This window comes from Myxocyprinus asiaticus, chromosome 42 (genome assembly GCF_019703515.2).
Source record: "Myxocyprinus asiaticus isolate MX2 ecotype Aquarium Trade chromosome 42, UBuf_Myxa_2, whole genome shotgun sequence".
NCBI lineage: Eukaryota > Metazoa > Chordata > Actinopteri > Cypriniformes > Catostomidae > Myxocyprinus > Myxocyprinus asiaticus.
In genome coordinates, this window is record NC_059385.1 from 25181875 (window position 1) to 25209123 (window position 27249).

The 27249-nt window shown below is 36.0% G+C and overlaps 3 protein-coding genes across 3 annotated transcripts; 2 read left to right on the forward strand and 1 right to left on the reverse strand.

Annotated features, from left to right (window-relative positions):
* The first annotated feature begins 2466 nt into the window (after positions 1-2466).
* Positions 2467-3228, forward strand: LOC127432789 (heat shock protein 30-like). Its single transcript, XM_051684211.1, has one exon. It carries the CDS (start codon positions 2602-2604, stop codon positions 3187-3189), a length of 588 nt encoding a protein of 195 aa, XP_051540171.1. The 5' UTR covers positions 2467-2601; the 3' UTR covers positions 3190-3228.
* A 6916-nt stretch (positions 3229-10144) lies between these two features.
* On the reverse strand, positions 10145-15370 carry LOC127432775 (Golgi phosphoprotein 3-like). The gene is made up of 4 exons (XM_051684193.1): positions 14969-15370; positions 14351-14482; positions 14139-14253; positions 10145-12666 (listed from the first exon to the last, which is right to left on the reverse strand). The coding sequence occupies exons 1-4, from the start codon at positions 15176-15178 to the stop codon at positions 12242-12244; spliced, it is 882 nt and encodes a 293-aa protein (XP_051540153.1). The 5' UTR covers positions 15179-15370; the 3' UTR covers positions 10145-12241.
* A 3231-nt stretch (positions 15371-18601) lies between these two features.
* Positions 18602-23568, forward strand: LOC127432319 (insulin gene enhancer protein ISL-1-like). The gene is made up of 5 exons (XM_051683213.1): positions 18602-18620; positions 18783-18969; positions 20062-20315; positions 20439-20725; positions 23446-23568. The coding sequence occupies exons 1-5, from the start codon at positions 18602-18604 to the stop codon at positions 23566-23568; spliced, it is 870 nt and encodes a 289-aa protein (XP_051539173.1).
* Positions 23569-27249: the final 3681 nt, after the last annotated feature.

A 27249-nucleotide genomic window follows, 5' to 3' on the forward strand; every position in this document is an offset into this window, starting at 1 on the left:
GTAACAAATCAAAAGGGATGATTTTAGCATGATGATCATCTCTGAAATCGTAGCCGACAGACTATGACATGGAATGTCTAAGGTTGGCAATAAGAGAATTCTCTGAAAAATAGTTCTGCAGTGTATTTGTATAAAACTATGTGGGATGCCTGGCATCGATTGTTCCAGCTCTTATGATTGGTGAGAACTTCAATGGCCCCGCGCCCATCCCAACCCTGGCTGCCTGCTATCACATCTGTATTTACAAGTGCACAAGTGAGTTTTGCAAAAGGTCAAATGCGTGAAGATTTGAAGTTGCAGAGCCAGATTTGAGAGGTTGTAAGTGGTGACTTATGGTTGTACTGCAAAACTGAATAAAAGTACAAAAAAGTAAATATGTAACACAAGTTTGTCTCTGTCATTGTATTGATGCCAATGACATTTTAGAACATCTGTGACTATTTGGCTGCAACTTCAGAACACAGGTTTTTGATTATTGTCTGTGAGTGCAGATTGCAACATTCTATTTCAGATTTTTATTTTACAAGTTTTCACATCAGGGCTGTGCGTGTAAATTTCAATTTATTGTACAAGTTCTCAAATTCAAATCAAGCTCTCGAGTTTGTAGATATTGTTAAAATTGTTTCAATAAATAGCTCTAAACCCTCTTGTACTGGCAACTTAAATGTCACATGATCTTCACACATTGACATCTGAAAGTTCCGTTGTGACTTTTAGTTTTATTACAGCAGTATCACAGTGGTATAATGCTTGACAGTAAAAGATCAGAGATGTCTGAGGTTATTTATGACAATGTGATCAGGACTGACATTCTGGAAATGGACAGAGGAGAGAGAGAGAGGAGATGATGGTGGATATCTATGACAGTGCAGATTCTGTTAGAAATCATGAGCTCAGGACAAACAGAGGACCACAGTACAGAGAGACAACAACCACAGCAGCATGCAGGTACTGACATTCAAAAACGGTCTGATTTTGGCATTGTTCCATGTTTTAAATTCTTAAGAGTAAAGTGAAGTAAAACTGTAAAGAAAAACTTAAACTTCATGTCCGTCATCCTCAGGAGTGTCTCAGAGGAACAAGTGAGTGTGTGTGTGTGTGTTTCATTGAAATTTGTAACTAGGGTATAAATGTATGTTTTATTATTATTATTATTATAACAGGATTTTTTAAGAAAGGTTGTTGCTAAAAATTATGTTTGGATTGGTCTGACAAAGATAGAGGGGGTGTGGAAATGGGCTGATGGCACCACGCTGACAAATGGGTGAGAGATCACTGAATTTAACTGATCATTAGCCAGAAAGTTTCTCTATAGTCAGTGTTACATCATTCACAAATTCATCAATTAAAAATCCTAAACTCTTTTGGTAGGTACTGGAGGGATGAGTACCGCTACTGTTATTACTGCACTGTAATGACTGCTACAGGGTGGGATGATTATTCATTTAATTCCAATTTAACATGGATCTGTGAGAAGGGAATTTAAAAACAAGTCATTAAATGAAAAATATGTATTTACAGTGAAATAAAAACATCAAGGCTTTTAAACATCTGCACTTCTGTTTAGTAACTTTGACTATATCATTATGCAAGTTGTTATGTATGCAATACATTTTCTTTATCTTTCATGTTTGAAACTAAATATATTTGTTCTGCCTTTAAATTATCTTCTGGTATCTGACTTAGTAACTGCTAAAAGGTATTATGCCATAAGATGGCCCTCCAACATTCAAGTACTGTTGAATTTTAACTATGCCTGGTAACCGAGTCAGTTGATCCATTATTTTATAGACATCTATGAGATAATCACATAAATAACTTAAAATTGTAACATAGAGAACTAGTGCATTTTGCTTTACTATTTTTTCAAACCAAGAAGTAACTCAATATAATGTTCTATCTCTATTAAATAACAAAATATTGGGGGTTCCTTTAGTCCATTTTTGCTTATGCATATGGTATGTTCCCATAATATAACATAAATTAATAGAAAAGGCCACATTTAGTTGTAATCCTTGTCTTTTAAAAAACAACATTTTTTTTTGTAAAGATGAATTTTATACCCAGAGTTATTAAGCAAGTCTCCTTCTCCAAACTTCAAAAATCACATTTAGGATCAATATTAGAATGAAATCTTAGAAAAGGTGTTTTACAGTAACACGGTACACCAAATACATTTTAGTTATAAATTTTTTTTTTTTTTCAAAAACCATGCATATTTCGAATGTTCTGCATGATATGGGGCTGTATTCTGTCAGTAAATACTTTTTAATTACAGTACATTTACAATATTTTCAAAAATTAGATTAAGGATTAAAAACCAAATCTTGTCTTTGTATTAAACATAATTGTTGATCCAAGTTGATCGTCATCTCACTGAAAAAGAAAGTGACTGGTGTGACTCATCCACTCTCTCTGCTGCTGCTCAGTGGATGAATGTGGAACAACCTGGAAAATTCCTGAACTTGCTGGTGCTGCTGAACACTCAGTATAAAGCTGAGCGACTCACAGATCTTGAGTCAAATCTAACAGACTTACGACACCACCAGGGAGACAGAGCGATTGAGCAGCAAAACTACAAAACAAAAGCCTGCAGTGAAAATGTTGAGCCTGCATGGATTCCAGCCTTCCCTTGGCCCATTCATGGCAATTGAGTGTCCAGTGCGCAGTCTCTGGCCACAGATCACACCTCTTTACAGACACACAGACGTACTGCAGGAGGTGAGGAGCAGCCTGGAGCAGCTGGAGAAACTTCAACACAAGCTCTTTGAGGAGATCCAGCAGATGCCACACTCTCAGGAGATCTACCCAGTCACCTGCACAATGGAGAAAGAGGGAAGGAGTGGCTTTGCTTTGGCACTGGAAACTAAAGACTTTTCCCCAGAACAACTGTCGGTCAAACAGGTGGGCAGGAAGCTGCTGGTCAGTGGAAAGACAGAGAAGAAGCAGGAGGATGGGAAAGGCTCTTACTCTCATACAATGCGAAAGTTCAGACGGGTGTTTGATCTGCCTGAAGGAGTGAACTCTGAGACAGTCACCTGCTCCATGAGTGATGGAAAGCTGTACATACAGGCAGCAGTGAATCAGCTATCTGAGGTACCTGAGAGGATGGTACCCATCGACTGCAGTGAAGCTGTGAAGACAGAAGACAACAGTACTGAAACACACAAGACTGGTCAACAATCCTGAAAGCACTGAGCAGAAGCCCTGATGAACTCAATGGACTGTATGCTGCTATTAAATACATCTTATTTTATATTGTGTTTTCAGCCATCTCCTTTAGATATATGTACATAACAAGAAAATTTGATTATTTTTGCACAATTTGTGTGATTAAAACATAAAAAAGGCATAAAATGACATTTTGTGTTGTTTTGTACTTCTCTTTTTGAAATTTAAATTTTTACACAAACAAAATTATATATAAAAATCACATAAGTTGCTGTCCGCAAACTGAATGACAGTCAGTCATATATATATATATATATATATATATATATATATATATATATATATATATATATATATATATAATTTTAAACTTGCAAAATGAAAAAGTGCAGTGTGCAGTGAGTTTAAAAACAGACTTGCAAGCAAACATTTCAGCCCATTGCTTTCTTAATTGCTTACATTTAAACAACAACACATACCATTTATAGACACATAATTAGGGATTGAGACCAGCTGATCTTGATAGGGGGAAACAATTTAAAACTGTATGCAAATTAATATAAAGATAAATCACTGAAATGTGCTGCAAAAAAAAAAAATAAATAAATAAATAAATAAATAATAATAAAAAAAAATTGTTGACTCAACAACCATGACGTATAAAAATAAATAGCTTCTTCTCAGAAATGTACATATTTATAACATTTTTAGCTTTACTTAATTTTCATTCATGTATTTCAAAATATACATTTTACGGTGAACTTAAGGTGAAAAATTAAAAGAATAATTGTTAGGTCCTTGGACTTCTTTAGCTTACAAATCCATAAAATTAAGATTTTAAGTATTACAAACTCAGACAGTCAAGTACAGAACTGAGGTTGTGGGCAATACCCATAAGCCCTTGTGCTTGAATAATTTAAGCATGTTTGTTTGATCAAAATGAACTCACGTGCACATTTAATTAGTTGTTATTAAGAATTCATACAGATATAAGTTATTTTTAGTATTATTGATGTTGTTTACCTGTAAATAGCTGTTTTGTGTAAAGTCACCATCAGGGTGATTCCAACCCGATCTCATAAAAAGTCGAATTTACGAGTTGGCTATTTCATGTGGTCTCGCACAATGTTGCTCGCATAAACTCATACGAATTCATCACGTGTAAATTCCCGGATGTCTAATGTGGAAGCACGAGTTCCGCGCACGAGGCGTTAAGGACATACTTGTTTTATTTTTAAATTTTATACCTTTTTCTCCCAATTTGGAATGCCGAATTCCCACTACTTAGTAGGTCCTCGTGGTGGTGCGGTTACCCACCTCAATCCGGATGAAGGAGGACAAGTCTCAGTTGCCTCCGCTTCTGAGACCATCAATCCGTGCATCTTATCACGTGGCTCGCTGTGCTTGACACCACGGAGACTGCACATGTGGAGGCTCATGCTACTCTCCGCAATCCACGCACAATTTACCACGCTCCCCATTGAGAGTGAGAACACCTAATCGTGACCATGAGGAGGTTACCCCATGTGACTCTACCCTCCCTAGCAACCTGGCCAATTTGGTTGCTTATGAGATCTGGCTGGAGTCACTCAGCACGCCCTGGATTTGAACTCGCGACTCCAACGGTGGGAGAAGGACATACTTATTAATGTTATGCCCTTACCCAAACCCCTTATCTAAACTTAACCAATCAGTAGAGTGTGTAAACATGATAGGAAGCTGTTGTGTGTGACAGAAGCAAGTAATTGTTGTGTATTAGATGGAAATGATGTCCAGTGATGTCATTGGCTGTAGTGAAAGTCGTAGGAATTCAAACGAGTGCAGTCGCACGATATCATAAGAATTAGGCAAATTTAGAAAAGTCGCACGAATCCTGACGATTTCACCATGAGAGTGTTCTCATGATTTGATTTCAATAAGTGTTCAACTTGGATTCTGTGCAATGTAATTTTTACTTCCACATGTGAATGTGTGTAGCTGAAGTGCAGCTTTATGTGCACTTCTTTGGGGAATCAAGTTTAAAGCCTTACCTCAGTTATTATTTTCTTTAGTGTCAAGTCAATTAAGTAGAAACAGTGGTATACTGTAAATGTTAATTTGAAACAACCTGCTATTAGTTCCTAAATCTTATTGGTGTGACATACATTTTATGTAAATTAAGTTAATGAACTAATACATTTGTGTATATCTAACAAAGGTTTTCTAGTTGTGCTGATATAAAATGGACATAAGTTGAACTTACTTAAAAAGTGTGATGCAAAAAAGTAAATCCAACACATTTTTTTTTCCAGTGTGTTAAGGTTCAGACTGAATGATCAAGGACCTTGTTAAAAAATAAACTTGTGCTATAAAGAATAGCACAATGTTGGCAGACTTTCCCCACATCTTACTCATTACACAGAATAATTGTGTCTTCTTGTGGTGTTTAGGAAAAGTAGAATCTAAGCTAGTTTTAGTATCATTTCAAGTTGTACTTTTATTTAAAAATTATTTTTGAGAAAATACCATAAACCTGATGTCCTGAATTCTAGTAAACACCATAAAAGTATAGTCCTACATTAGGTCAGTTAGTATCTGTAATAGAATCTTCAGTGTTTATGATTCCTCCAAACATAGATAAATGTTATCTACACACTTAATAGTGGCATAATAACAGGTCTCTTTAAAAAACAAAATACTTTGCATGCATATTTTACAGAAAAGAACACAATGGACTGTTTGTGAGCCTGTTTTTGTTGGAATAACAAAAGATAAGGTTATGCAAATTGCATAGCCATTGCAGCTCACTTCAAACAATCAACACTGAGAGGAAATACAAAGCAGCCAATAGTCACCTGCATGAAGGAGATAGACAAGCCTAAACAAACAAATGAAACTTAAACCGGGTTACCGTAAATGGGATGATTTTGTTGTGGAATTTCGAAATTTGGTCACCTGATTGGATGGAAACTCTGCATTATGCATAAAAGAAATATAAACACCTTAAAAGGAGTATATACAGGCCTACATGGGGGTATTATAGGATATTTGAAAGTGCTTTATCATAAGGATGACAAAAAATAATCATGATCATCAAAACAATAATTGTGATAGACATATTAAAGTCCCAGATAGCATACGTCTCCGAGATGTCTGTTGAAGAGCGTTTCATCTGGAAGGCGTTGAATTCTAAATAACATCTGCTAAACATCTTAAAAAGATCAGATTTCCACACATTCTAAATCATAAACATCTCAAAATCATCTCCTGAATGTATTAACGTATTGCAGATGAGCAAGCAACCTAAAAAATACATCTTCCAGATGTAAACACACATATCTGGGTAATGTACATGTGCTATCTGGGGTGTTGTGATATGTCTGTGTTCTACAATCACCAAGTGCTGTTTCAGATTTTGAGGACATTGGATTTGAGTGGTGTTCCAACAAAACAAATACAGATTCTTCAGCTACTTTCACTGTTATCATCATTTTCAAAATGTACAATGACTTGTTATGTAAGCGCATAAGGTGGTAGGTTTATCAGTTCAATGGGGATAGACTTTCTCTATTGAGTATCAGGTAGAAGCCATGTAAACAAATACGGAAGATCATCAAATATGACGTGGATTCTGACATATGTCACGTGTCGCGTCATAGGCTACTATTTAACTCCGGAGCTTCTATCTATAAGTGAGAAGGAAGTTCACAGCAGTCAGCTGCTTTGAAGGAACTGGAGACGTGAATTCATCTAATCTTTCACTGGGAATACATTAGTGAAACACCGACAGATCGCGTATACAAAAATGGCGAAAAAAGGTAAACTGTTTTACTGACTCGGTTAAAAAGGTTTTATAAATCAACAAAGCTCAAAATTGTAAATATTTTTGATGTATAATAATGAGTATTTCTGCCTTTTAACTAACTAACTTTCGATTTTGACCTGTACAGAGCAGACCGTCCTCATCGAATGTGCGCGGGAGTTGCGCAGAGTTGGAGATCTGTTAAATTGGAAATACAAGTTACTGAAACTCATAGTAACACTCAAGAAATTAGAAATATACGGTAAAAGCTGAAAAAAAGAGAAGAAGAAAAAAAAAAAACACTTGGAAAAAGACCTGGAGAAAGCTGTAGCATATTAATCTGCACGCTGCTGATTTACACGTGCGTCTGAAGAGGATCTGTTCCGACAATGAATTCCTCATCTTCCGAAAAAAAACAACAACAAAAACCTTCAACACGAAGATCAGTGGCAGAGATGAAGAACTGGAGGTCTTTGTGGACATAAAACACAATGGGCACCATTTAACGCTTGTCATCCTAGCCATTTTCATTTGTGTTCATTTTAGGAGTGTATAAGATGTATGTGAGAGGACTTTGGGATTGTGTGTCGAAGAGGGTCTTCATTTATTCAGCCAGCACATCGTCGAATATCACACAGAGAGCTCATTATTCGAATAGGCCTTATTTCTATCTGGACTGTAACGAGTGAAACTTCACGCACGGATCATTGACCTCCTTCCTGATGAAACTCTTGCTGGGTGAAAGCTTGGACGTTTGATATTCATCCTTTCATATTAATATTGCTTATGGGATTTTTTTCCCTTTGTTATATTTATATACTCAAATATGTAGCTACTGTCCTTTTAAATATCATCAAAGTACTGTACGTTTATGAATAAGTACAAAAATGCACTGCCAGTGGTGAATGGTTGATATGGCTGCTAAATGCTATTTATGTTTTCTGAAACCAATTAAAATCTAACTAAAACTACAAAAAAGAAACTGCGTGCTTGAGATTATGTTTGACTGCATCACACATAATTCCTGAATATGAACCACAAATTTTCCTTGACTGCTTGAAATTGTTTCAATGAAAGCAACCCTGATACATCACCCATATGTCTATTTGATGTGTGCTTTTACATCTGGAAGACATTTTTTATTTTATTGTATTTTTTTTTTAGGTTGTTTGCTCATCTGCAATACGGACATCAATAAGACATTCAGCAGATGTCTTTGAGACATTTATGATTTAGCTTGTAAATCTGATCCTTTTTAAGATGTTTAGCAGATGTTAGATTTGATGCTTTCCAGATGAAAAGATCCAAAAAAGATATCTCTGAGATATACGTGTACTATTTGTGAACTAAGGCGAATGCTTTCTGTGAATCCAGCTACATTGTCCTCAAAACGTATTTGGACACTTAAGCCACACTTAAAAATGCCTGAAGGTTTTTTATTAACTAAGTATCAAAACCAGTGTAATATATACACTGGCGGCCAAAATTTTGGAATAATGTACAGGTTTTGCTCTTATGGAAATAACTTTTGGTACTTTTATTCACCAAAGTGGCATTCAACTGATCACAATGTATAGTCAGGACATTAATAATGTGAAAAATTACTTTTACAATTAAAAAAAAAAAAAAATTCAGAACTTTTTTAACTACTTCAGAGTTCTCATCAAAAAATCCTCCATGTGCATTAATGACAGCTTTGCAGGTCCTTGGCATTCTAGCTGTCAGTTTGTCCAGATACTCAGGTGACATTTCACCCCAAGCTTCCCGCAGCACTTGTCATAGATGTGACAGACGGGCACTTCTCACAACAACTTACAGTCTAGCTGATCCCACAAAAGTTCAATGGGTTAAGATCCATAACACTCTTTTCCAATTATCTGTTGTCCAATGTCGGTTTCTTTGCCCACTCTAACCATTTCTTTTTGTTTTTCTATTTCAAAAGTGGCTTTTCCTTTCCAATTCTTCCCATAAGGCCTGCACCCGAGTCTTCCCTTTACTGTTGTACATGAAACTGGTGTTGAGCGGGTAGAATTCAATGAAGCTGTCAGCTGAGGACATGTGAGGCGTCTGTTTCTCAAACTAGAGACTCTGATGTACTTATCCTCTTGTTTAGTTGTACATCTGGCCTTCCACATCTCTCTATGTCCTTGTTAGAGACAGTTGTCCTTTGTCTTTGAAGACTGTAGTGTACACCTTTGTATGAAATCATCAAGATTTTTTTTTGCAATTTTAAGCATTGTATAGCCTTCATTCCTCAAAACAATGATTGACTGATGAGTTTCTAGAGAAAGCTGTTTCTTTTTTGCCATTTTTGACCTAATATTGACCTTAAGAAATGCCAATATATTGCATACAGTGGCAACTCAAAAACAAACACAACGACAATGCTAAGCTTGATTTAACGAACCAAATAACTTTCAACTGTGTTTGATATAATGGCAAGTGATTTTCTAGTACCAAATTAACAATTTAGCATGATTACTCAAGGATAAGGTGATGGAGTGATGGCTGCTGGAAATGGGGCCTGTCTAGATTTGATCAAAAATGACTTTTTTCAAATAGTGATGGTGCTGTTTTTTACATCAGTAATGTCCTGACTATACTTTGTGATCAGTTGAATGCCACTTTGGTGAATTAAAGTACCAATTTCCTTCAGAAACAGCAAAATCTGTACATTATTCCAAACCTTTGGCCGCCAATGTATGTACGTATGTGTATATATATATATATATATATATATATATATATATATATATATATATAGCAGTCTAAACTTAAATTAGGACTACCTTGGGACCAGTTTGTTAAAATGCATGCAAAGACGTCTAAGAAAAGTGAAGTTAGTTTTGCATCATTTGTTTGCATCCCACTTAGTTTGATATTTTATCATTCATGACATTCCTAAATTTTTATGTGTCCAAATACTGTGTGGGACCACTGTGCATGATAAAGGATCAGTTAACACTTAAGTATTTCAGCCACACAAAAGAGTACATTCAATGCTATAAAACAGTGTTGACTGCATTATAATACCAAATTCAAACATTCACTATCATGTAAAAATTAAAATGTCAACTGCCAACAAGCAACTAACTAAATATTTCTTGAACTTAACATGTAAATACACATATTTATAAAAAAAAAAAAAAAAAATAAAAAAAAAAAAAAGTACAGCTAATATTCACATCCCTCCCAGGCACTTAGATATTTCTTTATTATATGGTAAAAAGCACATGTACAAATCAGGGCATCCATTCCACATCTCTCTACAGTTCTTTAAGTATCGTTTACTAACAGTAGTCAACATGGTCAAGGGCATGTCCCTATCCCATTCTTTACCCATCCTCTTTCAGGACAAGAGACAACCAAAAAAACACCAGACATGGCAAAACATGGCTGACGACTCCATGTAATATTGAGCTAATAATAGTTAAAGGAAGGAACAAAATAAATTGATTAAAATCATAGTATACAAACTGGAAATAGAGAGAGAGAGAGAGGAGAAGAGATTATGACATGAACAAAACCATGTGTGTGTTAAGAGACAGTTACATAAATGTAGTGGCAAAAACAGAAAGGCTTCAATAACACAAGCCTTCCATTACGTTGGGTCACTGCAAGCTCTAATAATGTTTGACTTGCAATTCTTGAAAAATAAACAAGACTTATAACGCAACTGATATCTTGAAGTTGGGCTTACAAAATATAAGAGAGTGCAATGTTGCCTTGTGGCGTATTAAGGCCAAAACATACTTTACGCGAGTATGTGAATGCAGATGCGAGCGCTTTGCCACCGCATTGTCAGAATTCAGTCTGGCTAAACAAGCTTAACGTGCATTCTTGTTTTACTGTGGCGGGAACAAACCTCAGTTCTCAAGGAGGCGTTAGAGTTACCTTCAAAAGTCTGAGCATAATTTCATTATGTTATGATTGCACTCTAACACATTTTTGGAACGCAACTACACACGAAATCAAGCTTGCATTGCTAGAAGCCTCTGTATTCACGTACTTGCAAAGAGAATGTCTCAGCATTTAGGAGCCGTTAAGAATGAACACGTTCTTGCACTAAAACGCTACGAATAGAGCAGAACGCAGGTGTCTTGAGACGTGTTTTTAAAAGCTGAAGTTCTAACTTGACACGGTGTCTAAAACGTGGTGCTCCCAACATGATGTGCTACAAAACAGTGGGACGAGGTGCAATGGTCAATGAAGTCCGTCTAGCGCATGTTTACAGAGAAAAACAATTAAAAAACAAGCACATACGGTCAAAATTTATTTCGATGTGAATGGCTACTTACACACCCACATACCACAGCCACAAATTGTCACAAACTAGTAAGAAACCCAATAGCATTCGCAACATGATCCACACTGAAGAGATGAACTGGATTTCCTGATAAGTTGGACAGAACAAAAAGGCTATCAGTGTCAATCGATCAATGCTTTGAAGTTATAGTTATTCTATACATGAAACACCAGGCAAATGTCTTTGAATTAAAACTGGTAATATTAGCACACATTAGAACATTGTTTTCTTTGAGTATTCTTGAAGAGTGGAAATAAATTCTGAAAAGAATACTTGCAAGGAAGCGTTCATGATAAAACCTCTGGAGACAAACGGATGCTTTCATTTCAGTGTTTTGAAATGTGAAATTATTTATTTGCTTTCAACTCAAGATCTTCCCCATTTCAGGTAGCAAAAGGGTCACAGAACATTTCCTGTTGAATATGGAAAAGCCAGTGAAACAGGATCTTTTCATTTCTTAACCATGTCAAGGAGAGGCCACGGATCATCATGCTTGGCTATTCTTAAGTAGTGGCTGATCTCCTTATTCAAAGATAAATGGAGAGTTAGATTATTGTAGAATTCTATCAGGATCTGCATTACAATTAGAGTCGTGGCATGGTCAAGTACAGGGCCAAAAGACTCTTTACAAACCGCCTCCTTCAACATGCTCAGTGTTGTTCTTACATGAACTCTGTTTATGATCTAAGTGCATGAACTACAAGAAGCCTCACAGTGAATTGCAATCATGTAGAAACTATTGGCCATGTAAAAGACAGCAACATCTTTATGAAGGTCAAAGACAAATCCGTGACTATGAGAAAAAGCTGTCCATTCCAATGAGTCCTCATTGCAATCAGCATCATCATAATCTCCTTTATAATTTGTATTTCCATCATTACCATCACCAATTTTATACCTAATTAACCAAGCTTGGGGCCAGTGGTCAGAGTTCAATGCCATGAGCACAAAGTTGAGTCCCTTTATCTCTCTACTCTGGAGGTTCATTTGGTGAAAGCAGCCACCACCGCCCAAACCAGCTCGTTGGCACCTGACTTGGCAGCCTCTCCCTCGGGGTCGAGATCCAGAAGCAACCGCACCCTCTTCATGGCCAGATCGTACTGGTCATCCAGAAGAGGAGCAAAGGCATTTTCTAGAACATCAGAGGAATGTGCAAGGAACAGCAGAGCCAGCAGGCGCTTATCCATTCGTTGGGGCTCGTTGACCCATTTCTCCAGGACAGCTTCCTGGACCTTGCGCACCAGCCGCTGCTTGATTGTGTTGTTGGTGAGCGGGTGGGTGGTCATGTCAAAAAGCAGGAAGTTTTGTTTCTCAGTGGTGAGAACGCCCTTTTCCACCAAGTTCTTAGCCAAGCGCTCTCGCACATTTCGCAACTGGTAGTGCAGCTTCAACGGATTCCATGTTTCACCTATAGAACATGAAAAGGGCCTCTTGAAATGCAAGAATAACTTGACCACAACATGTTTTTGCTATTTATAGCACATTTAATCAAGCACACAATCTGTTTTAGCATTATCTAGCCTAAAATCAACATGAAATCAAAACGGATTCCTTTTTCTTTTAATCAGGGTTCCAACACTTTTTGACCAATGAGCTTCAATGACCTTTCTACACTAAAAAAAAAAAAAAAAAAAAAAGAACTATAATTATGATTTGGTTTACTGAATCTTCTCTTGTTCATAGTATTCAAAAAATGAATGCAACCAAAGTTAACCTAATTTAATGTAGTTGTTAAATAATTTTTTTTTACTTGACTCCATTTGTGTTGGGACAACATGAATATTTTTTGTTTGGGTAACTGTACTAGGCAGAGGATTTCTAGTTCCCAGCATGCTTTGCGTCGGGCTCGATCGGAAGAGTAAATGTTAAAATTAGGTGTTATCTTTTTGTGCAAGAGGAATATAAAAGGAAAAACTTGTTAGTGTAATGTTTTGTTCTGTTAACTCTCCTATTGAAACTGCACCCTCCTCTTGTCCTTTGGATCATTTTTGAATCGTATTGAAAACCATTCAAAATGCATAAATTCTTGCACCATTTCTGAAATTACTTTGCTTTTCGGATGACGCCACTATAAAGCCCAAAGCATACTTCGGTCAGATGTGAATGCTAGGCGTAATCGTACAAGATGTTTGACGCAAATTTTGTCATCAGCAAGGTTCATGAGCACTGAACGGACCAATTTTTCTAACCATACGTACTCAGAACGCACAGTAATAATAATTAATATAATAATAATTTTATACATTATTAAATTATTATCAGTATGCACATGCGCGAAGAATCATTTGCAATAATTAGTGTGTCCACAATATGGAAATACTCACCGTTGAGCCATTGTTTTCAATAAAAAGTGCTAGATGATGTAATCACCACTTGACACCAGAAAACAATGGTAGAAACAACAACAGTGGATGTGCAAGTCAAGAGAGCATTTGTTAAGAGGTCAGGAGATACCTACATTTGTATTACTTGAGTCAGAAGGACTATAAAGACATTTCTATAGGTCTAAACTCCTGAGGAGAAATGGTCCAGTATCTCATGGAAGTCATAGCGGGCATGTGCCAAACGCCTGTGTATACATGGCACACACAGTCAAATGAAGTATACTTTGAAAGGCTAGCATTCGACAGCATTTGTGTCAAAATCAAAGAATACTTTGGGCTTTACTTTTCAACCCCTTCAATTTAAGCTCCTGGCTCCATTCTAGTATGAAACACACACTTCTCACAATCCAGTCAATACCTGATAGACAAAATCACACTTTTTTTTTCTCATTGAATATCCTGTTTCACTCAGACATATTACTTTTTTTTTTTTTTTTTTAAATAACATGGGTGGCCCTACTACTATACAGGTGCCAAAAATGTTACCGTAACTCACCACTTAGCAATTCAATCCAGCTCTGGACTGTCTCTGGTGGCTGGGTCTCTTTAATATGTTTCAATGCCTCGTCCAGCAACATGTCTCCAGTGGGGGTGTCAGATTTACATAAAACCTAATGAACAAACAGGTTTAGAGAGTCAAGATAGAGTGTAAAGCAAAGGGTTAAAGAAAGAGCATGATCTGATAAGAAATGAGCCAAATTCACACACCTTTCTGGTCAACAGGCTTTTCCTCCTCATTCCAGATGCCTCCAATTGCAGACGTCCTCTTAACGCCAGCTCAATAAGCATACAACCTCTCAGTCCTGATGAAATGCAATCATTCCAAAACGATGTGTAACCCTAAACAATAAGAGTTCAAAATTGTTATTTGAATGATCTGTGGGGCTCATTATATTACATCATTTTCTTTTCTTTGCTTAATATGAATCAGATGGTATCCCTCTCTGGTCAACATTTACAAGACAACAAATGCACATTATGGGCTCAAAGTGTGAGATTACGTGAGAAAATTAAGATCTGTCTATCTTGCAACAAGCTGTGTCTGCAACAAACCATTGCACGTGCCTAGAAAAGTCAGTTTAATTGGTTACATCATTCATATTCACGACAGAACACAACGTAAACTTCAACAGCTCGTGCGACTTTTGACTAATTTTGTTTACTAAAAGCACTATTCGGACTCTCGATCAGGCTCGATCGTAAGAGAACGGCGGAGGTCTTCAGGACTTCAGTTGCTTAATCTCTCTTATTACTTCTCTAGTCCTCTTAACCAGCCGCATCCTCGCAACCATTTGACTAACAAACAACGCCAAAGTCGCGTCAAACCTCTCGATCCTTCAGTCCGAGCAGCAGCACCTCTTCCATCAAAGTTAGTCGTGTTTCTTTGGAGTCTCCCTTGTCGTCCTCCTCCTCTTCCTCTCCGCGGCGGGAGTCGTACTCATCCTCCCCGGGGCCCCTCTCCTTATCCGCGGCGGTACGCGAGGCCTCGGTCCGTCTCTGCACCAGGCCCGAGTTTCTCTGTGTCAGGGAAGTCATTGTTTACACTAGCCTAAAAACACCACCGTGTTGAGCAGCCTTTCAATTCCACATTAACCGGCGCCAACAATGACTATATTCACGCTACTCCTGGTCCTTATAACTGTTTCATTAATATACTTTTTGTTGACGTGGATATTTACATGCATCCGGTACACTCCTCCACTTCCACTCTTATTTCTTTAGTCAATATGGCGGACATTGATGACGTAATGACGCATGTGCTGTGACGCCAATGTGAACGTTTAAATAAGCGGTTACATCCGCTTCTTCTATTTCTTTAAAAAATGCACAATAAACAAAAATGCATATTTATGGATTTGAAAGACTGTATCGCTGTGCCGACTACGCTGTTGTGAAACAAGAGAGTAATTCTTACTTTTTAAACTATTGATCACTATTGGTGTATCACAGCCTCAAACTACTTTTTCAGCAGGGCTACAATTGTTATTTCACGATACTAAATAGGCCTATGTATCTCTAATTAACAGAACAGAGAGCTCTGTTTTAGAACTCAAATTAGGTCTGAGTAAATGTAACAGAGTTCCTACAGTCGTGGAAAACCTGGCAATTTCAGGCCTGGATAAGTCCTACACACACACAAAAATAAATAAATTGGAGTTGGGTTTACTTAAAAAAAAAAACCTACAATTTCCATGCAGAAATTGCTTGTACATTTAACACACCATATTTTCAAGTAAAGGCTACACACAACTCTTGGTGGCTTTAATTAGAAATTCTCAAGTAAAGTTTACTTTGTAATACGAGTCTGTTACAAGTGAATTGAATCACATTTAGTTTGTAAATTTTACTCAATTAATGTAGCACTGAAGTAAGCCATGCTTTTAACGGGCACTTGCATTTCAATACTTTTTAAGCATACTTAGTCATGTACCACAATGCACACGAAAGCCTTCCACAGGGAAGCTTAATTTATGCTATGCACTTTAATGGTAATTGAAGCAAAAATCCAGTGATGCACATGCAGACATCATCACTTAGTGCACAAAACATGATGACTGTAACTATCAACAGATGAGTTTTTTGATCACGAATGTATAATTCTGAGAAGAAAATTAACTTCAGACTTCACAAAACAAGAAGTTTCCAAACACAACAACAAAATTTAACAATAAAAACTGTGTTAATCAACTTGCAAACAGTGAAAACAAAGCTCGTTAATTATTCAAGCCCGGCGCATACTGGGAACACCAGCTTAAAAAAGTTAAGTAAAATGTACTTAATTTATTTACCTGTGAAATGTACTAAAATTAGCAAACACTGTAAATATGATAAAGTTTTAAGGATTGATACATGATGGCACACCGTAAAGATAATCATAGAAAATATGTAGTTATAAGCTAGAGCATTGCTTTTAAAATTTTTTTTTTTACATGTTTTAACTGAGTACAAATTTAGAATTTTCTTTTAATTTCACACTTTAACTTATTCAGTTTACAAAGTTCGTAATCTTTTCTGATATATTTACTTCACCACAATATACATTTTCAGTGTAGATGATTAATAGCTGACATTAATTATTAAGTCTGCTCTAAAATATTTGATCTGCTAGATCTATAGCTCTTTCGGATGATTGCTTATGTAGGGACAAACTTGCTCAAGAGCGAGCCAGATAGAAGTTTGTACATTGAAGGTAAACAGATTACAAAGTAAAATATTTTAAGGTAAATAAAATATCAGTTTATGGCCAAAAGAATATGCAGCAGGTGTTTTGCACTAATTGCAAATATTCATAAGCCTTGAAATTGATTATAGTATAATTATATTTTATTTAGTATAAAATAAAATAAAGTGTGGCAACAAAATTGGTATCAGCAAACTAAACCTGCTGTGCGTTGCAACTTTTAGAAATAAAATAAAATAAAGAAGCTAGATTAAAAAAAGCGATATAAATGTTTTATATTTGTGTTCAAGTGTTCAATAAAAGCTGCATGTGCTCACAACAGTCTAGTTCATTGGTTCTCATCCAAGGGGCCTTTGCACACTACCAAGCGGGCCGCAAGATGACTCAAAATTATTTAAAGGAAGTTACATTCAAACAGACTTAATTTAAATGCTAGAAACTATTAAAAGAGATCAAGATAGAGGCCTACTACTTTTCAACGGATTGTTCCTGAAACTTCTGGGCTCACAACATTTATTGTGATTACTTATAGTAATCTGTTGACAATAGTTACTGGGGGAATTACTATAAAAAAATAAAAATAAAAAATGAGTCAGAAGATTTTTGAGTTGTTTCTGAATATTAGGCAACAAACATTACATTTTATTAAACAAACCATTTGTATAATAATATGTTAAACTAACATAAAATAACATATACAACTATTAAATAACCCACATTAAGCATATAATGTATTAAGAAGTTACATTACAATGTCCATGTTATACATGTACATTTAATTAATTTGCCTACAATAGTAATAATAAGCCTACTTCTATTTAGAAGTTACAGCAGAGGGGGCATGGGTAGCTCAGCCAGTATTGACGCTGACTACCACCCCTGGAGTTGCGAGTTCAAATCCAGAGCATGCTGAGTGACTCCAGCCAGGTCTCTTAAGCAACCAAATTAGCCCGGTTGCTAGGGAGGGTAGAGTCACATGGGTTAAACTCCTTGTGGTCTCTATAATGTGTGGTTCTGGCTCTGAGTGGGGTGCGTGGTGAGTTGTGTGTGGATGCTGCTGAGAATAGCGTGAAGCCTCCACATGCGCTACATCTCCGCAGTAACACGCTCAACAAGTCACGTGATAAGATGCGCGGATTGACGGTCTCAGACGCGGAGGCAACTGGGATTCATCCTCCGCCACCTGGATTGAGATGAGTCACTACGCCACCATGAGGACTTAAAGCGCATTGGGAATTGGGCATTCCAAATTGGTAAAGTAAAAAAAAAAAAAAAAGAAGTTAAAGTAGATACAATAATTATCTAGTTGCATGCAGTTTTAATTCAAAAGTGCCTAGTGATTGTAAGCCATTACAATTATATCTAAACACCTAAAGGCTATCTATTCTCTAACGGATTTGCTCTAATTTATAGCCTAACCTACTTAAACCTTGATATACATGTATACTCATATTTATTGGATGATATAACATATTAACACTCAATACATTATCTGATAAGTTATTTTTTATGTTGTTTGTTTTTAGTAATGAATCACTAGCACAAAGTACACCTGTTGCACATTGGGCGTGTCAGAGTAAAAAGAGGGCGGGGAATGAGATCTAATATTACATGAGGTCTACGTTAGTCAAATGGTTACAGCCCGCTCATGCACCTTGCGTCACATCTAACAGTCCTTATAAAATGCACAGAAGCAAGACTTCACTTCAGTACCATTGTCGTCCCGATAAAGTGCGAGCTTTTAATATTTAGAAGATAACGACACTTCGCTTACTGACATGGAAGATCCACTGAAAAGTAAGGAAACAAATTGTTAAACTTAGTTAAGGTGAGACGGTTGAGTAGCTATAATTTGTATTTATTTATAAATAAATAAAAAGTCAGATGTCACCACGAATTAATCCGCATATTGGGACATAAAATAATGTGTGCATTATTCATATTTTTTCGACCTTAAAGGAAATAAGCCGACTTCATATTGCGTGGGTTGTGGGTATCAGATCCTGGATCGGTTCATCCTGCGGGTTTTTCCTGATCTGGATTGGCACGCGGAGTGTCTGAAGTGCGCAGAGTGCCATCAATATCTGGACGAGTCATGCACGTGCTTCATCAGAGATGGAAAAACCTTCTGTAAAGACCACAGCAGGTGCGTGTTATTAGATGGGATGCTGAGCGATGCTGCGCTGCATGAGTTATTTTTTATTAAATGTTTATGATAGGCTATGTGGTACTGACTATTCATGTTGCAACATAATATTTTGATGATGTGTTACACTGTAAAGTGTTACCATATTCCTTTCACAATAATTATATATATATATAAATGATTTAATGTTTCATTTGGCCAACTGCTTAATCCAAGTGCATTAGATTTGAACAGGTTTAATTGTCTTGCTAATTACTTATCAGTTGCAAAGAGAATGTCTCAGCGTTTAGGGGCCGTTCAGAATGAACACGTTCTTGCACTAAAACGCTACGAATAGAGCAGAACGCAGGTGTCTCGAGACGCATTTTTAAAAGCTGAAGTTCTAACTTGACAGGTGTCTAAAACATGGTGCTCCCAACGTGATATGCTACAAAACAGTGGGACGAGGTGCAATGGTCAAAGAAGTCCGTCTAGCGCATGTTTACATAGAAAAACAATTAAAAAACAAGCACATACGGTCAAAATTTATTTAGGTGTGAATGGCTACTTACACACCCACATACCACAGCCACAAATTGTCACAAACTAGTAAATCTAAAGGATTGTTTTACTCTTTACTGTTATAGACATTAGGACCAATAGATAAGCTTGCATTCTGAGTTGTGCTGTTATATGCTTTTTTAATGTATATATATTCTAAAAAGTTCATTTTCTTAATAGAAAGCAGCCTAATATAAGATTTCTTCACAGTTTGCATTATAGTGTTACATTACAGTGTAATAACATAAGCATTGAATAAGCACTGAGTAATATAAATGAACAACATATACTTAAAATGTAAATATTTAATCTAGTAATTTCTAAATAGACTTTGTTAGTAGGCCTATTATTAATATTGTAGGCTAATTAATTAAATGAACATATATAACATGGGCATCGTAATGTAATTTCTCTATACATTATGGGTTATTTTATATTTATATGCTATTATACAAATTGTGTGTTTAATAAAATGTAATCCTAATATTCAGGAACAACTAAAAAATCTTCTGACTTAATGCTGTTTTATTATTATTATTCTCTGTCTTTCAGATTTTGCACCATTAAATGTGCAAAATGCCACAATGTCTTGACCAGAAACATGTATGTCATGCGAACACGAATGAATGTTTATCATTCTCAGTGTTTTCGATGTGAGAGCTGCAGTCGTCAATTACTCCCTGGAGATGAGTATGTTCTGCGGGACGGCCAACTGCTCTGTACGGACCATCACAAGCACTCCAACAGATTAATGGGTACTTCAAATAACCCACATCACAAATGTCAAGACACTGTTGGTATGTCCGGTAAGTCTGGAGAATAAAGAGTTCATTTTGGGACATTTTTTGCAATGTTTTACCTTGGAGAAAAAGCATATTGGTTTACATGGTTTGAGGGAAAGCCTCTTTTTATGTATCTGTCTATCACAGATGACATCAAATCTGCATCACAGTTAAGTCCTCCCTGGTCTTCAATGCAGAGGAGGTCAGAGAGGGCTGTCCGCGTGAGGACGGTTCTTAGCGAGTCCCAACTCCGCATGCTACAGACCTGTTACAGTGCTAATCCCAGACCCGATGCCCTCATGAAAGAACAGCTAGTAGAAATGACGGGCCTCAGCCCCCGGGTCATTCGAGTCTGGTTCCAGAACAAGCGATGCCAAGATAAGAAAAGGTGTATAATGATGAGACACACACAGAAGCAGCTTGAGGGCTGCCTGGTGAGTGAGCAGTTATTTCATTACTTCGCTTAGTAACATTTACATCCCTTTAGCTTTTAATGTTAAAAAATTTAACTCAATTTATTAATTGATCTTTTTTTTAAAGCATGCAGAAATTACATTGCATCCCCAACAATTCTGCATACTATATTTCTGTGCATTTGATATCTTTAAAAACACAATTTAAAAAAACGTAAAGAACTGTTTATACTTGACATAACCCTTAAAATTAGTTTTGTTTGGTGTTACCTAATGTATTCATGTTAATTCAGCAATGTCAAATAATATTTTAGATATTTATAAAACCAGTTAATTTACAAGCACAACTTTTAAGTTATAATTTTATCAGTGCATTTTAACCTTTCTGGGTGAGATGTTACCTTCAAACCACCATGGGTGATTATCTTATGCATAAGGCTATATGGCTGTCCTTTATTAATGTCATTCTATGTGTTTTATATTTGTATATTAATGAAGAGGTAACATAAATTCAACATGGCTGACAAAAGTGTTGATGCATCAAGTTCCTAAAAAAAAATAGCCTAAAAATGTGGTAACATCTATATAAACTGGTATGATTCGAGTCAGAAATATTATTTAAATTGAACTTTATCAACCTGAATACATTATGTTACAGCAAAATATCTACTTTTAAGGATTAAATCCAGTGGTGGGCCGTGCATTAAAAGTCTAGGACTTCAGTGTGATTCATACCATAAGAAAACACAGTTTCACATTGAATAAGACACCCTATGCCTTTGGGCATCATACATTGTCACAGCAAACTTAATACAAATTAACATTTTAAAAACACGTCCACGCACAAAAGCCAGAACTTGAAACGACACTTAATGCTCAAGCAAGCCTCATTTTAACTGCAGCATGACTGTTTGTGAAATGTTTCATATGAATCTACCAAGGAGGTCTATAATACCTGGAAAAATCTATCTAATAATATTTGCGATTTAAATGTTGCTTGCAATAAATTTCGTTTCGTCAGGGTACACGGTTATGCTGCATTTCATTCAAGTTGGATGTGGGATATTCCTACTTGATAACTCTCGCGTTTGTTAAACAAGCTTTAATATCATGTAATGTGGAAACAAACTCATTTATCGATATTACTTAATAAAGTGAATGTTTATCACTTACTTTGTATATCTCCCTGAGTGTCGACATATTTGTGTGACATCATGCCCCTGCATCTCGGCGAAATCAGAGTTGATTCTGCACGAGCCTTCAAGTTAATTCTGACTTCAAGATGCATTCCATTGCACTTTTCCAAGTAGGAAGTTGTAAAATCCGACTTTCCGAGTTGAATGGAACACAGCACTACTTTTCAAAACTTGATCTGACACTGAATTCTCAAGCAGCCTAATTTACACTTAGGAAACTCCTGATGTTGCTATAACAATGCAAAAGGCATTTACCAATTTACTTGAAGTGAAAATCAGCCCTCCTTTCCTGTTTAATAAATTAAGCAATCGCACGGTGCAGATCATCTCGGGTTTTTAAATCCATAAGGATCTCTTTCTCAGCCGACTGTCAGCAAGATATCGCGCTCTTCGCTTTCAAATTACGTACATCACTTAAAGCATGATTGCGTCACTCAAGGCCAGCTAGAAGGCCTCGACTGGGACATATCCTAAAGATCACACCCACCAAGAACAAATAAATCAATCTGATTGGCTGATGAATCTGACATTAAATGCACATTCATTTGCACTGTTGAGGGATTCTGTAGAAATTCTGAAGGCTTAGTGGGGTGGAGCTCAAACTCATGCAATGCTTCAGGCATGTGATTTGTGAAACAGTTGTCATGCTCTGCTTGTAAGCATCAAGGAATAAATTCTGACTGGATAAACTTTTCGTTTTTCTCTATTTGTTTGTAGATTAATTAAGAGTGGAAAGTGATTAAAATTACATAAGCAAAAAGGTAAATGGTAATGAAAGGATGAAAAATATTTATTTATTTGGCAGGTTAGGCAAGCAGAGAAGGCTTTGCTGGCCCTGAGAATTCGCCAATGGTTAAATCATTAATTACTCCTTAAGGTAACAATTGCAGTTTACCACTTTTACTTTTTGGACTCAGACGAGGCTTTTAAGATGAATATTAGATGGAGGTTTTACTGAGTAAAGCATACCTCCTTAACCTAAAACATTAACCTAAACATAACCAATAGTGATCTAAAATAAAATGAGAGGTAAACAAATCAGACATCCTTAAACCCAGGTATACTTTGTTTTTGTGTGTTCTGTATCGGCTCGCACCTGGTCGACCACGTTGCCTTTGTGAGTATACTATTCGTGAGCGAATACGAACGCGTTTGAGGCATGCCCATCACTTTTGCCCCCCTAAACATACAATTGCCCCACCAAAGAGCCAAGGCCCAGAATCTTAGCCACATTTTCAACATGATAGGGCTTATGACCAGGCCTGGCTTCAGCTCTCAGATGTTAGGTTGGCCATAGGACCCTCCAGGTGGGCCAAACATTTGAAGGGGTGGGTGTGATTGTCAAGGTGGACCAAACTCATGACTGGGTGGGCCAGGGCCACCCAGGCCCCCCTATGACATACGTTTTGCTATTAAAATATAAAATGTGTTTAAAGAGAAAATCATCTAATGCTAACGAAAAGTTTCTCTAAAAACATCTAGATTGTAAAGACCAACTTGGAAATTTAAAATATGAAACTTGAGCATGGTTTGTTCATCATTTAGGACATTTCTGAGGAGCCTCTACTGATTGCCAGTGCAAAGAGTCAGGACAGTGACATGTTCGTAAGCCCACCTTGGAAACTACTCACCTGCTTTATTGAGCACAAGGGTGCTGACCTCCAATAATATCAGCAAGTGGTAAATACCATGACAGAAAAGATTACTTTTATTATGAATAAAGCTTAATAGATGCAGCATTCTGTACTGGTGTTCACTTATTTTGTTTGGTTCCTAGCTTTCTTTATCCAAGGATGATCCCTGTTCTGCTGGAAGAGAAGTTGTGTCAATATCAGCTCAGTTACCCGACACACCCAACAGTATGGCTGCTAGTCACACAGGAATGAATGAGTAAACAGTTTATAAAAACAGAGCAATACAGTGAATTAATTCTCTCCCACTATAAAACAATCTCCCTATTACATTTAACACTGTGATATAATTTATATATAGTTTATCAAGCCAACTAACTACCAACTGATTTCTAAAGGTTTCTTAAAGTGTGCCTTTTTATTTGTGCCTGTGTTATTAAAATAATAGTGAGCTGGTGTGTTCGAAATTATTTAATCTCAGGCTTTTCATACAGGGATAAATTGTAAAAAAGTATTTGGGGTCTATGGTCAATTTTTATGTATTTGATGGTAACTATTTTATTCTTTTTTTCTATTCTTAGCATACTTAGTTTTACATGGTTTACATATGAACCTGTGTGCCTCATTTTGTGTTTTTAATTAATAAAATAATGTTTTGTATGTATTATTCATGTTTAGGTATTGTATTGCATTACATAGATTTCACATATGAATATTTATTGTTTAATATTATATTTATTTCTTGACATATTATGTAATAATGTCCTATTCTAAATATTAATATTGTTTTGTTCACCTGTCATTGTGTTATTATAGATAAATATATAATAGATAAATAGCAACATACTGTATTTTATGTTTATTACTGGACACCTTTTGTTTCTTTTTTTAAATTTAAAGGGATAGTTCACCCAAAAATGAAAATTCTCTCATCATTTACTCACCCTCATTCCATCCCAGATGTGTATGACATTCTGTCTTCAGCAGAACACAAATTAAGATTTTTAGAAGAATATTTCAGCTCCGAAGGTCCATACAATGCAAATGAATGGTGATCAGACCTTTGTAGCTCCAAAAATCACGTAAAGGAAACAGAAGTAATTCATATGGCTCCAGTGGTTAAATCCATGTCTTCTGAAGCGATATAATAGGTGTGGGTGAGAAACAGATAAAAATGTAAATTCTTTTTTACTCTAAATCTCCACTTTAAATTTCACTTTTACATCTGAAAGTCACATGTTTTGCCTGTTTAGTTTCACTTTCACATCTGAAAGTGAAAGTTAAAGTGGAGATTTAGAGTAAAAAAGGACTTCAATAGTGTTCTGTTTCTCATCCATGCACACCTATTATATTGTTTCTGAAGATATGGATTTAAACACTGGAGTCTTATATCTTATCTCTTTTTTCTTTTGGATTATTATTATTATTTTTATTTTTTTCCTTTGTGATTTTTGGGTCTGAATATCATTCACTTGCATTGTATGGACCTACAGAGCTAAAAAAGTCTTTAAAAATCTTTAATTGTGTTCTACTGAAGTCATACACATCTGGGATGGCATGAGGGTGAGTAAATGATAAGAACATTTTCACTTTTGGGTAAACTATCCCTTTAATGGTTGACCATCTTTTGCCATAGAAAACAAATCAATGTCAAACAAAAACTCTTAAAAAATTATCTATTAAAAGTGTGGACAGGCCTCTCTTTCATTGACTAGAGATTTGTAATTCACTACTGGCAGGATCAGTCTATCACATTGGTTTCTCTTGAGCTTTATCTTTGATTTTTGATCTACATCTAATACATTTCTCCAACCATCAATTGTAGTTTGCCCTTCATTGACTTTATTAAAGTCCCCATCGCATTTAATCTGACAATTTTAACAGAGATTAAGATCAAAGAGGTGGAGACGTAGAGTAATTACTCTCACTTCCACAAAGATTAGTATTCAGATATAAACAGAAATGATAAAGTCATTTCATCACATCACTTAACTTTACTTACCAAACATGCCTATGAATTACAAAGGGAGCAGATAGTACACACATGGGCGCAAACATTTCGGGCAAATTTAATGGCAGATAAGCCTTTAAAGCAAATGAACTAGAGATTTATATGGGCAGATGTCTGTTTTTAAGACTGTTCCATTAAAGAAAAGGGAAGAAATGTTATATGCTTTAATACCAGTCTATTAGTATGCAGTTCTGTAGTGCATATTACACTGCTGGCACATACCAAGAGCCCCTCCGATACTGAATGCGTGTTTTGAACGGAATCACGCACCATAATCAAATCAATGCATCCTTTAATTTCCCCCATTTCTGTGCTGTTGAACTGCATGTGGGTGAATTGAAAAGATCTTGTTCAGAGATGGTGCTTTATACCATTGGTCTGGGCTCTCAACCTTTTGTGCTCCAGATCAAATAATGAAAGTGGTGCTGCACTTCAACTGGGCAATTCATCCAGTAGAAAGAGATGAATTAATGGATCAAATCTCTGCTTTTTGCTCTCAGAGCTTTCATCTTTGCCCCTACCTATTTATTTGTCAAATTACTAAAATAGTGAGAAATATCAAGCCTCTATCGTAATTATCCACGTCTTTGAGTAGGTTTCATTAAAATGCTAATTTAGTGAATGTGCCGTCACAAGGAAAGTACATCTGTTATTAGCACGACATGCTAGATGTGGAAAGACTGATCAACCATTTTCAGGGAAACGTTAAATGCAGAATTTTCACTAAATAATATTTAGTCTGCTTTTAAACAATATTTTATTATATTTTTTACTTTTTTTTTTGTTTGTTTATTAAATATGGACCTCATTGTTTCAATTTTGTATCACAGAGTTGGTGTGGTTGAAGCTCTTTTAATAAGTGATTGGATAAGATTGTTCATTTCCAGCTGGTTACGGAGTTCTGTTAATAAAAATCCTGTTGTCATTTATTGTATAACATCTTTATGCTTCAGTCCAGGATCATTTTTGTCTTTTCCTCCTAAAGGATTCATGCATTTTGTATGAAGTTTGGGGCTTGGTATTCCAGTGTGAATTTCATAATTATTCCATCATCTGTCAAAATTTTGTTGAATGGCAGCTCAGAGCAAGAGCAATGAAAAATTGCAAAAATGAGCATGCAAATATCTTGATCCTGACCATTTTTAATTTACACTTTCTCTTTCTTTCTCTCTGTTTCTCTTTCCTAACTGCCATGTTGCTTTTATTACTACAATATTTCACAAAATATGTCCTATGTTTGTTCTTGTCTGCTTTTATCTCTGATCTCTGAAGTATGGAAGCTAGATCCTGCCAGGGATAAAGGAAATAAAAAAGGTAATTCTGACTTTATATCAAAATTGTGACTTTATTTCTCACAATAGAGACTTTATTTCTGCAAGATATAAAGTTGAAATTGCAAGATATAAAGCAGCAATTGTGATATACTGAATAATGTCACGATTGTAAAATAGAAGGTTGAAATTGCATGATATAATGTCAAAATTGATTAAATTAAATTAAACATTTCGAGATATTAAGACACAATAATGAGAAATAAAGACTCTATTGAGATTTTATGTTGCAATTGCGAGATATAAGCTATGCAATTGATTTAATGTTGCAATTATGAGAAATTAAGTTGCAATTACGAGATAATGTCAAAATTGCGAGATATAGGCTAATGTTGCAGTTGTTAGATATAAAGTCACAATTGCAAGACATAAACTC

Coding starts and splice junctions, on each gene's coding strand:
- LOC127432319 (XM_051683213.1), top strand. Junction 20,316..20,438: donor AGACACTGTTGGTATGTCCG/GTAAGTCTGGAG, acceptor TGTCTATCACAG/ATGACATCAAATCTGCATCA. Junction 20,726..23,445: donor AGCAGCTTGAGGGCTGCCTG/GTGAGTGAGCAG, acceptor TTCATCATTTAG/GACATTTCTGAGGAGCCTCT.
- LOC127432789 (XM_051684211.1), top strand. CDS start 2,602: ATGTTGAGCCTGCATGGATTCCAGCCTTCCCTTGGCCCATTCATGGCA.
- LOC127432775 (XM_051684193.1), bottom strand. CDS start 15,178: ATGACTTCCCTGACACAGAGAAACTCGGGCCTGGTGCAGAGACGGACC. Junction 14,483..14,968: donor TCGGACTGAAGGATCGAGAG/GTTTGACGCGAC, acceptor CTTATTGTTTAG/GGTTACACATCGTTTTGGAA. Junction 12,667..14,138: donor CTGGATTGAATTGCTAAGTG/GTGAGTTACGGT, acceptor CATGTTCTATAG/GTGAAACATGGAATCCGTTG.